Genomic DNA, 14,118 nt, shown 5'->3' on the forward strand with positions numbered 1-14,118 from the left:
CTTCTCCTTCTCCTTCTCCTTCTCCTTCTCCTTCTCCTTCTCCTTCTCCTTCTCCTTCTCCTTCTCCTTCTCCTTCTCCCTCTCCTTCTTCTTGGGATAATCTTTCATATGACTTGAATTTCTTAACACATAGCTGTTTGATCTGTTTAATAACATACATGCATAAATAAATTCACTAAAATAAAAGCATGTGCATCTCCCTAGAAGTAGTTTTACATTATGATATCCTTGTTCTGTGCAGAATAAATGGGACTTAGGAAAGATATTTGCCCTACAAGGAAATCAAGCACCAGCCAACCCTAAAGGATCTACTGAGAATGTTTTAAACACTCCAGATCAACTGTTCTCTTCTCTCCATTATGTTTCTTGTTTAACTTCTGATGTGCTTACAGGAGTCTTTTAAAACGGAAATTTTCCTGAGTAGAAACCATTTCTGAAACTAAGTGTTGATTTGAGGTCAGAGAATTGGCCTTTACATTAGGACACAACTGTTCACCATGATCACATGTCCTGTCAGCATATTTCTCATCAAGCATGTATTTGATGTTTTTCATGTGGCTCATTCTGATATGAATATAGGGGGACTTCAATTTTTTTTCTCAATGTTTCTGTTTCTTGAATTTGTGGTGTTTATTTACCAACTACCAGGAACATAGCATGGAGATGACTCTCTGGATTTCTCCAATAGTAATCACTCAGTCCTTGAGTATCTCATGCATGTTTCACCCACCCCACGTCTGTTCCAGTGTCTACTGTTGAGTTTCCTGCTAACATATCCATGCCTAGGAGACTCACAAGGAAGAGCTAGAATGAGAATAGAGAAAGGGAAAATCAAGGAAGGGTCCTATTCGTAGGTACCAAACATCTTGATTTCTCTACACCTGGGGTATTTCTGAGATTAGAAACATTCAGTGCTAAAATTTCAAGAGTATTTGGAAAACCAGGAAGATTTGGTCACCCTAGTGCCATGACATGTTCAATCCAACATAAAGAATCTTACATTGATACACCAAATGTGCTCCAGAGTGTCAGGTATGCTTCAGCATTGTCCCAGCCTGGAGTCAGGAGAGCAGGTTTTCATCCTTCTGGACAGTTACTGCTGAGGGACATCAGTCAACATGGAGTGGCAAGTTCTCTGGCACTTACAATGAGAAGAGCAGCCTGGTAGCCAGAGTGGCCTTCTGAAACAGAAAGACAAAGCTTAAGTTCTGTGTTGAAACCACTTCTATGGCCTGGTGTATTCCAAATAAGTGGATAAAATCATTTTCTCTCATGTTGTAGCTGAGTCAGTCGGTGTCAGTGCGTCCTTTTCTCTTAGTTTCCTAGGCTGGAACAAATTAGGGCAAACTGAGTGGCTCAGAAAGTACAGTAACATGTTGACTGAGATCTAGGTGCTGGCACAGCCTAGCCTCATTCCATTGTTAATTGGCTTCTTCCTGGATTGCTCCAAGCCTTTCTACTATCACCTTCATTCTGTGTCCATAGATTTCTAATTTAGGCTTACTCTCACTCACCAAGGCCTCAGCTTAAATGCTTGTATATGCAAAGACCTTTTTTCCAAATAAAGTTACATCCTGAGGTTCCCTTTTAGGCAGTGTGTGTGTGTGTGGGGGGGGTTGTGTGGTGTGTGTATGTGTGTATATGTGTGGTGTGTGTGTGTATGGTGAGTGTGTGTGCGTGGTGTGTGTGTGCTGTGTAGTATGTGTGTGAGAGACAGATGTGTGTTGTGTGTGTGTGTGTGTGTATGGTGTGTGTGTGTGTGCTGTGTGCTGTGTGTGTGAGTGACAGATGTGTGTTGTGTGTGTTGTGTGTGTGTGTGTGTTGCAGTGGCATCAAAGCCAGGGCCTCATATATTCTACCTAAGTACTTTACCACTGAGTTATCCCCTACCTCTAGGGTATGACTTGTCTAAGGACATTATTTGCTGAGATGCACCTGCTATGCTATAGAACAAATGGCAAGCACATGCAATAATAGCATGTTCTGGAGGCTTACCTATTACAGCAAATTTTAGTAACTCAGAGAAATGGACCTTCCAACAGATCCTCCTTCTCCTTTCATTTAACACGCACTGGGAAAAAAGCTCAACTCTGACATGTTTGAGCACACTCTCACTCGAACTCTAGTCTGTAGAAAGGCTCCATAGTAAGACAAAATGTGAGTGCATTTGCTTTTACAGAGAAAATGTGCATTTGAAAATAATTGTTCCCTGCTATAAGGAGATTTTGGGATGGCTCCATTCTGTTGAAGAAATACACTATTTAAACATTGTATTACATGTCAAAAAATGTTTTATTAACATTAAAAGAAAATTTCCAATATTATAGAGTAATTTCGATAATGTTCATATACTGAAACTCATTTACATGATAAAGTATAGCAAAAGCCATTTAAATCTTGGTAAGATCAAGTTTTTTTGTTTTTTTTTTTTTAAAAATACTGCTGTAAAGTCTGAGAGTGCAGAAATTGGCCCATCAATTTGTAAGTCTCCTCTTTTTAGTAGAACTATTTGCCTTAAAGATAAAGCTAGATTTACTGTGAATTTAAGAAACATAAGTAATCCATTTCCTCATGCCTCCACCAAGAATAACTTACATGTTCCAAAAAAATATTATTTTGTCCATGATTTGCAACAGTATTCCATAAGCTATGGATGGTGATGATTTTAACATTGTCCTAAGTGAATATTTAGACTGGTTTGTTAATCACCTTCTTCATCTGGTTCTAAGATTTATGTAAAAGCCAATGGGTGATTTAATATTGAAAACTGAGCTGTGAGTGAAGAATTTCTCTCTGCCTTGTAAGTCACAGTTCAGGGTGGATAAGGTTGGCTGATTTTTTAATTTCCAAGCCTCTTTCTCAGTTCTCTGAGTACTTATTGATTCCTTCTCTAAGAAGGATTATTCTTAGAGTCCAATTCCTCTGCCCTGAAGGCAAGACTACATTATCAGAGCAGTAGGCGCCTGGTGTAATATCCATGGCACTTTATGTATGTTTTCCTATATGAGTGTTCACTGTATTAGTTTCCAAATTCACAAACCTTTATTAATTACGCCCCCTCCCCCAACAAACCCCATAAACCAGACTCCAAAAGCTCATGGCAGTTTGAACATAACAACGCTTGCTTTAAAATGTCTGCAGCCTATCCTAATCAATATCTTGGCAGTTTCTTTTCTCCAGAATTTGGTGAGGAGAAAATAACTATGGTAGAGAAGTATGTGTTAAGAAGCCAGATTTCAGATGAACAGACCTGGGCATGCCTGTCACAAGCTGAGTTTCTCAGAAAGCAGAATCTGAGAGTTTAGTGTGTAGGATGTATAACACGCTCATGGCAGTATGTCCTTGAAATCAATGCCTGTGGAGGGAAAGGGCAGGGTAAGGCAGCAGGAGTGTTCAGAGGCAGAAGTTGAGCATGATGTGGGCCTAACCCACACACAGTCTTAAATGACCTATAGAGCATTTTGTATGTGGACGGGTCATTTGGAACTACCGGGGCTTGGGCAGAAAGGGTCTAGTTTTAATATTTTCCTATTAATCACTCTGTGAATATATGGGGCCATACCTAGAAAAGTGTGCTTGTTTGAGTGAGGTGACCTTCTATAAATGAGGCAGTGTCCAAAGGGGGCAGACAGATGAAAGCCACCATCTGACATCACCATAGCAACTTAAAGAAGTAAGTCCTTTTGTCATGATTACTCACAGCGGTGGAAACAGTCAGCAGAAATCCATACTGAAAATGTAAAAAATTGATTCATAATAGGTGCTATGAATTCAAAACATTAGAAAGATGGAGGAGGGTGGGTATAGCTGTGGGGTTTGAACTGACACGAATTGCTTATGAGCTCATGAGCTGACATGTTCTGATGAAGACACCCAGGAGGAGATATTCAAGGTTGAAAGGCTGGGGTTGTAGAAAGGGGCAAAATGTGTAAAGGGATGAGAAGATGGTTGGCTTTCCTGTGGTGGTATATTGAGAAGAATTAAAAGAGATGGAAGCAAGAGATATAGGCAGAGAGGCTTGAGGCTCTGAATCAGCTTTGACATAAGAAGCAGGTACTAAACAATTTACACAGACAGGAGGGTGGAAAGAGTCTGTTCATGGCAGAGTGGCAATAGCTTTAGCTACTTTAGCTGTCTGCAGAATGTCCATTAGAGCTGGAACTAGGATGAGTTAGCAAGACACTCAGCATGGCAAATCATTGAATCCTAAGAATAGGTACCTCTTATAGTCACCTTGCTTACCTCACCAAACTATTCTAAACATATGTATAAATGACATTTTAAAGCAAGTCTCACTTGCTGGGAAAAGAGTAAGTCAGGAGCTCATTGGTATTTAGCTGGAGTGGTTACAGTGTACTTTTTCTGTGGAGTAGTCATTAAAGTCGAGATTTCAAAACTTGTCCATGGAAAGAGTGAGGAAAAGCATGTTGGACAAAAAAAGAGAGCGAGAGATCCATGTGTACAAAGGCATAGTTAAAAATGCATTAAGCTATGCAATTATCTATAGAGCCTTCTCGTGCCATTAAAGGGTCAAGGAGAGGTCTGTCATGAGGTAGAAAGTGCCATGCTCTGTTTATCTTTATGACTGAAAAAGACATAGTCCAAAGGACACCATGAATGCTTCAATGTGCTCTACTGAATGTGGATAAGCCACGTCTTTGAAAAGAGAAGAGAAAGCCTATTCTTGGGCTTTTTCTTGTTTTGTTTTAAGATGTACTAGATAGTTGTTAAATCTAAGAGCTATTAAATAGTGTCATGTATAATTAAACTAACTAATCACCTAAACAGCAGCTAATGTTTCTTCTTGCAGGGTTATGAGCCAGATCCTAATATAGTCAAGCTAGCAGAGCAGTATGCCAAGGAGGTATGCTTTTTATTTATAATCTTCTAATTGTCTTTCTCTGTTCCGTGAAGTTTTTGTATTTCTAACCAGCAAACTTCTCTGTGCTAGAATGGTACCAAGTTGTCAATGACAAATGATCCATTGGAAGCAGCACGTGGAGGCAATGTATTAATTACAGATACTTGGATAAGCATGGGACAAGAGGATGAGAAGAAAAAACGTCTTCAAGCTTTCCAAGGTTACCAGGTTACAATGAAGGTACAAATTGATGCTTCTCTGAAGGTTCATTAACTTCATTCATAAAAACTATAGAACTACCTCATCACTCATTCACTTTAGGGACAGTCAACTGACCTTTCATACCCCATTAAGGATTCTCTGCAACCCAACAAAATCTCTCTCCTCCCAAAGACTAGTGATATTCTATAGAAAAAAAAAACAGTTATGATAGACAAATCTGAAACCTGGCCTGTAGAGGAGCAAGCTTTTCCCTCTCTAACAACAACAGAGATTCCAAAATGCTTTATTCTGCATAAGTTCAGGGACATTGGGTTACTTCAGTTGCATATAATTTCTTAAGATTTCTTCCATAAGAAAAACCCCAATAACTACTTGCAATATTATTTCTTGCTTTTAGTTTTATTTTCTAATGTTTCTTTTTGGGGGAGATATTATATTTACATTTCAGATGTTATCCCCCTTACCCCATTCCCCCCCCCCACCCAGGGACCCCCTATCCCATCCTCCTCCTCCTGTTTCTATGAGGATGTGCCCCCTACCTTCCCCCCCACTCCCACCTCCCCACTCTTGAATTCCCCCACACTCGGTGTCCAGCTTTCATGGGACCAGTCACAACTCAATTCCAGAGGAAAACTCTATTCTATATTTTATTCTTTGCAATATTGCACCTTGAATTCCAAAATGCAAGTGGATTTGCCCACAATGGTTCTTATTGATATATTTAAAAAATCTTAATTTCAAACAATTCTACAAAGAACAATCGTATTCATATTTCTTTGTGAAGTTTTACTAGAGAATAAGTTTTTGAAGGAAGAATTTTTCTTTGATGTCCTATACACTTGAACAACACCAGTGAAGTCCATTCAAACAGGATGAAGAGTTTAAATCCCTCTACTTGTAAATTACAGTTCTTTCTCCCCACACCCCATTCTTTGTTATTTACATTTTACATCTTGTAAATTGAAGAGAAAATGGCATCTTCTGATTTCTAAAATTTGCCTTATTTCTGATCATGCTAAGCATTTTTCATATTGATTGGTCATCCCGTTTCTATGTTTCTATGTCTTCATATCTCTATCATCTCTTTACTTGATTTCTATCCACTTCCCTTTATCACTGGTTTTATGAGTTTTTTTATACACCATGGTTAATCTTTTGTCATATATGTTTCAAATATTTGGTAGAGCTATTTTAACTTACATGTTGCCTCATACTTGGCTTGGGCAATTTTCTGGTGCCGGTACTGTAAGCTGGAAGAATAATAATTTTCCTGACATATGACAGGTATAAATGCTACTTCCTTTCCATCTCATTTGCCAGTACTTTAGAAGCTCAATTATTCTCAACTTAGAAGTGAAATAAAATTTCAGCACAAAGGCAGTAATTTTGAGGTAAGAACGTATGAGGCAATGCAGTTTTAAATGTGTAAGTGAAAAACGGAGATGGATGGGGGGGTGTTACTTTTGGGAATTAGCTGCTGCGGGTGAAAATTGAGAGTGCTAGCACATTTGCATTTGGAAGAAAGTAAGCAGTGCAGAGCTCTCTGAATCCTTTTTAATGCACTCCTACCTCCCTGCTTTCTTCAAAATTATTTTCATTTGTGACAAGGTATACTTCAAATGCCAAAATTCATCATTTGCAAAACAGCTCAAAGTACAGTGCCATCGCATTGACGTAACTTCTTGGCATTTTGGCAACTTTTGCTACCATATTAGCCAGATTCATTATTAAGATGTCCATTGCCTTGCTAGGCAGAATATAAGAAAAGTAAATTGACTGGTTTAACTTGGAGTGATCTCTCAAATTTAGAAGAGTGACTACAAAATGCCATAGGTCGGAGGGATTGATGAATTATCCTAGCTGTCTTCAGCTAAAAACTTCACTCTGCCCATTTGCTTTGCAGTGATATATCATGCTAGGATGAATGTGTTATTCCATACTGAACAAGCTATATATGACTGCCATGTCTAAGAGTTCATACTTAAAATGTGATCTTATCCCCACCTCTTTAGACCGCTAAAGTGGCTGCGTCTGACTGGACATTTTTACACTGCTTGCCAAGAAAGCCAGAAGAAGTGGATGATGAAGTGTTTTATTCTCCACGGTCGTTAGTGTTCCCAGAGGCAGAAAACAGAAAGTGGACAATTATGGTAAGGAAGAAGGGAGCAATGAAAGGGTAAAAAGGTCTAAGTGTGCTTTCAACTTGGCAATTCATGCTTTGGGGTAAAGAATAAACATCCAATGTTGTCCAACTATACTGATTGCTCTTCTGGCATCTATTTTACAGTTTTAAACTGTATTCAATTTAATTATTTTTGAGTGTGCGTGGGTGGCACACACTTAACAAAGTGTGCAATTGGAGGTAAGATGAGTTTTATGCAGGAGTCAGTTCTTTGCTTTTACTGTGTGTGTCCTGGGGCTCGAACACAGGTCTTCAGATTTGGTAGTATGTTGTCTTTACCTGCTGAGCCATCTGCCAATCTGATCTCTATTTTTGTTCAGGAAGATCACACGCCAGTGTTTCTTATTAGCATTCATAGTACAGTTGAATGAAGTAAAATTGATCCCCTCCGAAATTCATCAATTTTAATCAAAATTCTTACTGCCATGAGCTACTCTTATCAATCTGTCTGTGTTCATTGGAGCTGCTAATTCAGTTCTAGTATAAAATGGGCATTCAAAAATAGCATTTCTTTATTTGATTTCTCCTTTTTCATTCTTTTCTTGATACATTAACCAAAGAACTGTAGTAGTCTGTTTGAGTTTGGTCATAGAGATAAATTTGTTTATAAGTATGGAACATTTCTAAAATTCATGGCACATCTAATGTCAGATGTTATTCATCCCTTTCAGATGAAGCCATTGTTTATCTTTATCACTGGTCTGCTAAGAAATATTATCATGCTATTGTTTTTGCAATAGTCACTGGGAAATGTCTATGGAAAACTGAATATACACATGCTATAAGTTAGCTCCTCCATTTTAAAGGGATTTAGCTGATCTCAATTACTGTACTAGCAGAGTCATAATTGCATCCAACAGACTCCATCCTAGGTGGACAGGCTGAAAAATATACACCAAATCACTGTAGATGTTTTATAGCCAGAAAAACTACAACTACAACCACCCACAGGCTGGTATCTAGGGCCACTCAAATCAGATGCACTAGCTGAAACAGATACTTTAACCTGCATGCACATGGAACAGAAGATTCGATTTTTCAGACAATGGCTTCTATTGCACGCTGTTCACTTGTATATACAAGTATTCACTAGATGCAACTTATTACCAATCTTTTACTAAAGCTTCAAAGGAAGTCTGGAAAAAATGTAGTATTTGCTTCTAATTACCATAGTATGGTAAACTAAGTTTGGAAGGACTATCTGTTCATTCTTTATCAGTGAGAATAGGACCATTGTGATCATTAAATAATGCATGAGAATTTTAGTGTAGCGCCTAATGCAGTATAAATATTATGATAATTAGCATCTTAATTATTTTCTTCAGGGTCGATCTGATGCAGTTAATAGCAGGAGCCTAATTTTAGCTACAGCTGCAATTGCTCTGTTATCTAGGCTAGTCTCTGAAACTTTAGTGATCATTTCAGTATTTTGTTAAGAGAAAGTTTGATTGACTAGTTTTGAGATGGGGCTTGAGATTTGACATTTTTAATGAGAACCTAGATAATCCAGGTGCTATTGTCCTGTGGACCACATTTTAAGCATTAAAGATCTAGATGATGTAAAATAGAAAATGGAAGTTCTCCAACATTCACCTTAGGGAAAGACAGTAACATTTCCCTTCAAACTCTATTTTTGACCAGAGGACAATTGAAGTTCCAAAGATGATCCAAATGAATCTGCTGAGGAAGGTTGTATAATACTAGAGGAAATGCTTAAAAATGCTAAAGTCTCGACTGTGGAGATAGTCTATATTTCTGAAAATTTAAAGCATATTATACAAGGTGTTTAAATTAAATTTACTTCCAACGTTAAATCTATAATGTTTCAATGTGGTTAATATGTTTACAAGAACATACATTCACACAGGGAACTTTTACAGCCCACTTTATCCACCTAGGTCTCTCTGGGGTCTCACCATGCTCATTGCTTTGGATCACTCTTATTATAAAAATACTTAGCATAATGTAATGAAATTCCGAAGGGAGGGCTATGCCAAAGTGACTGCAAAGAGTCTAACAATGCTGCACTGGCTGTCAAGAAACTGCTTCTACCAACCGGCTTCAAGACAAACCATCTGTGTCATCTTGGATAAATTGTCTCAACCTTCAGTGGACTCACCCATAAAAATGAGTCCACTGAGTCACAGAGATTACAAATGAGGGATAATTTTACTTAGGTCACGAATGTCATCAATAGGCTACTCTGAACCCTATGTGGAAGGGAATCTTGTGTCTCTCTGTGGTGTAGAACAGAAAGAGAGGCATAACTGATTAATTAACATTCTTGACATGAATGCTGAGAAGGTGGCAGACGATGGCTGTGTCCTTGTGCCTGTGCTGGAGGATTTGGAGGTCTCCTGGAGTTCACTTCCTTTCCACCACGTGATTTGAGCATCTAAACTTTGCCAGTTTCTTTGCCCAGCATTGCAGGATTCAAAATGCAAATACAAAAGAGTAATATGCATCCCTCAAACAGCCTGTTACAATTTCTAAGTGCGGAGCATTTTCAAGCAGGATGAGACCTTGGAGGTCATCTGGACTGCATTCATGTTTTAAAGGCAATAAAATTATTCTCTGCTTGTTCAGAATGGCCTTTAGATTCAGCACTGCTGTGATAATGTGATAATTTGATTTTGCAGGATGCTCTAAATGGAGAATATACTCCAGTTGTTCTATCAATCCAGGAGCCACTGGGTACACATAGCTACTTAAATTTATCTTAAACTTTAAAAAATTGGAGATTTAATTCCTTGGTCAAACTAACTTCAAACCCCACATTAAGCGTTCTGTATTGTCCGTAGCTATGGCTACCATATTAGACAACACAGGCAGGGCATTTTTACCAATGCTGACAGTTCTAGTGAACAGCACTCCTCTAGGGAATGATTTTCTACTATATAATTTCATTTAAAATCAGGATAGAAGCAAGAAGAAAAGATACTACCTAGCTTCCACACCTGAGATACATTCCAAGATGCAGAGAAAGCCTGTTCCTAACCTGTGTAAGATCACTAAAGCAAAAGTATGCTGTAAGAGTCCCTTGACACTTTCCAACAAATCTACTCCCAACATAATATTCCCTCCATAGTGCACATATCTTCTTTAAAAACAGAAACAAAAAGCACACATGTTCTTCCCCAGAAAATTTAGTTTTGTGGTTTTCTGTGATTAGTGAGAAAGCAATACTTCTAAAACTACTGATAAGTTTTCCCTTCTGTATATATCTTTTTAACCCATAGTACTAAAGTAACCTAAAGAGCCTCTTTTTCAAATACTACACTTAACGGCACTGTTATCTGGATGGTCCTGAAGTATGTAACACCTTCCAAATACAATTCATAATACTCCAAATCATTCACTCCTCTCCAAGCTAAGACTACCATATAAAATACAGTTTGCTCAGTTAAATTGCAATTTCAGATAAACAACTTTTATATAAGTATGTTCTGCACACTATTTAGAACATACTCATAGCAAAAAAGCGTATTGTTTAAATGTAATTTTTGACTGTTTGACAAAACTGACCATTCCTAGCTTTTTGTTTGTTTATTTTGTTTTTGTGAAGCTAAGCTTGACATGATGTGTGACTCTGAGCAATAAAGGAAAACAGATGCAGACCTGTAAACCCCTAAAAGAACTTGAACAGTTTTACCTGTTACATGGTCCTCCCTTCCCCCAGAATGTCCTCCTGGGGTCCTTTTTGACAGTGTCCTGCTTTACCAAGGTCTCCTTAGGCTGTCCAAGCTCCAGCATCCTTTTAACCACTTTAAAATTTTATTGTCTACAAGTAAAACCTTGTAATTTTGTTTCTTGGTTATTCATTGTTCTCACACTGAAATGAAAGGAAATGATCACTCCTAAGAACAATGATCATGACCGTGTCCGTGATGCGCTGCATTACAGTGGTAGAGTGCTGGCTGGCATCATAGCCTGGATATGCATTTGTTTTCACTCTGAAGGCATATATGATACTGGTTTGAGAATGTAGGCTTTAACAAAAAAAAAAAAGGGTTTAAATTTGATTCCCTGATCTTGGAAAAAAGTACCTTAATTTCATTTACCCAAATCTACTCACAAGAAAAAAAAAACCTGAGCCTAAAACAAATTCAGAATGATCTTGAGGATTTAAGGAAATAAGAGTCCGCTGAGCACGGAGGTCAGCTTCACAGGACAAGCAAGTCAGCATCCACTGCTTACCATCACGAAAACAGAAGACTTGCACCTCATCTTTATTGTTTCCAATTCGTATTGCTTACCCCTTCATACAATATACAATGTTTTGAAGTGGTATGTTGCACAGAAGCCACTCAGCACAGGCTAGTTGTTTAAAAGTACATTCATGGGGCTGGAGAGAGAATGCCTCAATTAGGAGTGCATACTGCTCTACATGCGTTCAGTTCCCATCATCCACAGTGAAGCTGCTAACTACCTGCTGATTCCACCTCTGGGAAATCCAGAGCTCTCCCCTGGTCTCTGAGGGCACTGGCACATAACTACAATCATGTGCAAATACTCACACACAGATGCACACAGACGGACACAATTATAACAAAATAAGTTTTAAAGTGTATTCAGTGAATTTCTTTGAAATGCAACACTGCGTTTCTGCTGTAGCCTGTGGACACTAGTGCAGGATACTTGCTTGAACTGCAAGAGAATTGCCTCAGAGGCAATAAAACTGCTTCTTAAGAGTAAAATTAGAGAATTTAGGTTTAGAACCATTTCTGTACTATCTGTCTTTTGGTTTCTAAGTAATAATGAAGGAAGCCACCTTAGCAGGTCATTTCATTAAATAAGAAAATGCATGGAAGTCATTTTTAACGCATTCAATTATTTAGCCTAGTAGTGGGCAAATATTTTTGACTGACACATAATATGCTATTTAGTATACTGACAAGTACCAAAATGAGCACTCAATTTAGTACATATATATAATATGTATATACTATAATACATATGTTATATATATATATTATGTATATATGTATTCTTTATGCATATATTATGTATGTATACAATACATGTGATATCATATATGTATTATATATATTAGACATCATAATATATATGTAATATCTAACACATATATATGTAATACAGTACATATAACATGCAATATATTTATATTAATATTAAAATATTATAATTAAAATGTTATATATTTAATATAATAAAATAATATATGATATATACATATATTCACTAATACATAATACTACATATAATATATTATATATTACTCTATATAAATAGTAGTATATTCACTTATATATTATATACAATTACATATATTCTTTATATATTATATATTTTATATATTATTATATAGTGGTTATGCATACATTTACTAATTTATATATGCTATGTATTATATATTATATATAGTGATATATATTATATAAATATATATTAGTGAATATATGTATAATGACTCTGATTGTTTCTGGTAACATTTCTACTGTCCCTAGCACTGATATTGGGAAAAGTAAAAATGACAATAACTGTTTGTGGTTAACTGCCCAAGACCAAGTTGTACTCTTGTCTGTAAAGCTAATACTCTTATCCAGGGGACAAAAATTCAGAGAGGAGGCATTCATTAGCTTGAATGGTTTACATTTTTTACTTACGTATGGCTTTCTCAAACTTCTGTAGGTTTCAAATGGCAAAACCACAGAGTAAACAAGGGGAACTGGGTTAGGAGGCATTATATTGCTCTAAAAGCAGCCAGTACCAATGTTCCAACTAATGACTGGAAAACCCACTTATTGCAAGTACCATGGCATCACACTTTAAATCTCTGACCTGTAATGAGTCTTAAGTAAGCATGGTGTTTATGTAAATATTTGGATATGGCTAATTCCTCTGGACCTTCCTTCAGCTAAACAAAAATAAGTTTTAGTTAAGACCTGTTCCCTTATCCTTTCCTTGGGAAAACACATTTTAAATTCTAAGCCTGCAAAACTGAAATCTAATTCTCTTGGTTTAGGGCCCAAGGCAGACTGTTGCTAATGTTTATCCATTTTTTTCTCCTTTTGCCATCCCAGGCTGTCATGGTAGCCCTGCTGACAGACTACTCACCTGTGCTCCAGAAGCCAAAGTTTTGATGCCTGTCAAGAGGAAAAAAACAAAACAAACAAACAAACAAACAAAAACAAACAAAAAACCTCTGCCCTTTATCAACAGAATAAGTCAGTTTATGTGGAAAAGAGAATTTAAAATTGCAAACATATTCCTAGTGCATGATATGATCATGTAATTAATTGCTTTGTTTTTGTGAGAATGTCTTAAAGCTTTTAGTTTAAGTGCTGGTCATTTTATTATCCTGCTTGACTTGGTTTAAACACTCTCTTCAATCCACAACTTCTGAATGACATCTGGGCATCACATTAATTATCATTCACATTTCCTTCCACTAGACATTAAACACTATGCTTACAATGCATAATGCAATCTCTGCTTATTACCTTAAGAAGTGATCATTCATGCTCATTTATAAGTAAACATTTGCGAGGCAGTCAACTGCTGGTAAGTTCATGGGCCTTAAGACCAGTGAAGAAATCAAATGACATCCATCCTGCAAATGAGTACAATTTTCAAGTCAACGAGGGAAGACAGTCACAGAGAGATTATGTAATTCTTTAAAAATGACAATTTGCCCATACTGAAGTAGTTTTCTTTTTTTAAATTAATTTTTATTGGATATTTTATTTACAGTTAAGATGTTATCCCCTTTCTCCATTCTCCCCCATCCAGAAACCCCCTATCCCATCCCCCCTCCTCCTGCTTCTATGAGGATGTACCCCCATCCACCTCCCCACTCCCAGCTCCCCACCCTTGAATTCCCCCACACTGG

General features: G+C 37.3%; 1 protein-coding gene across 1 annotated transcript in view; it reads left to right on the top strand.

Moving 5' to 3' along the window:
* Otc (ornithine carbamoyltransferase) overlaps positions 1 to 13,707 on the top strand; it is a 60,521-nt gene extending 46,814 nt beyond the window's left edge. Inside the window, exons 7-10 of the mRNA XM_028767831.1 lie at positions 4,811 to 4,864; positions 4,952 to 5,101; positions 7,096 to 7,233; positions 13,310 to 13,707. Coding sequence (XP_028623664.1) covers positions 4,811 to 4,864; positions 4,952 to 5,101; positions 7,096 to 7,233; positions 13,310 to 13,369 — 402 coding nt within the window. The 3' untranslated portion in view covers positions 13,370 to 13,707. The remainder of the gene's footprint in view (positions 1 to 4,810; positions 4,865 to 4,951; positions 5,102 to 7,095; positions 7,234 to 13,309) is intronic.
* Positions 13,708 to 14,118: the final 411 nt, after the last annotated feature.

The sequence above is a fragment of the Grammomys surdaster genome, unplaced genomic scaffold (assembly GCF_004785775.1).
Source record: "Grammomys surdaster isolate TR1022 unplaced genomic scaffold, NIH_TR_1.0 182, whole genome shotgun sequence".
NCBI lineage: Eukaryota > Metazoa > Chordata > Mammalia > Rodentia > Muridae > Grammomys > Grammomys surdaster.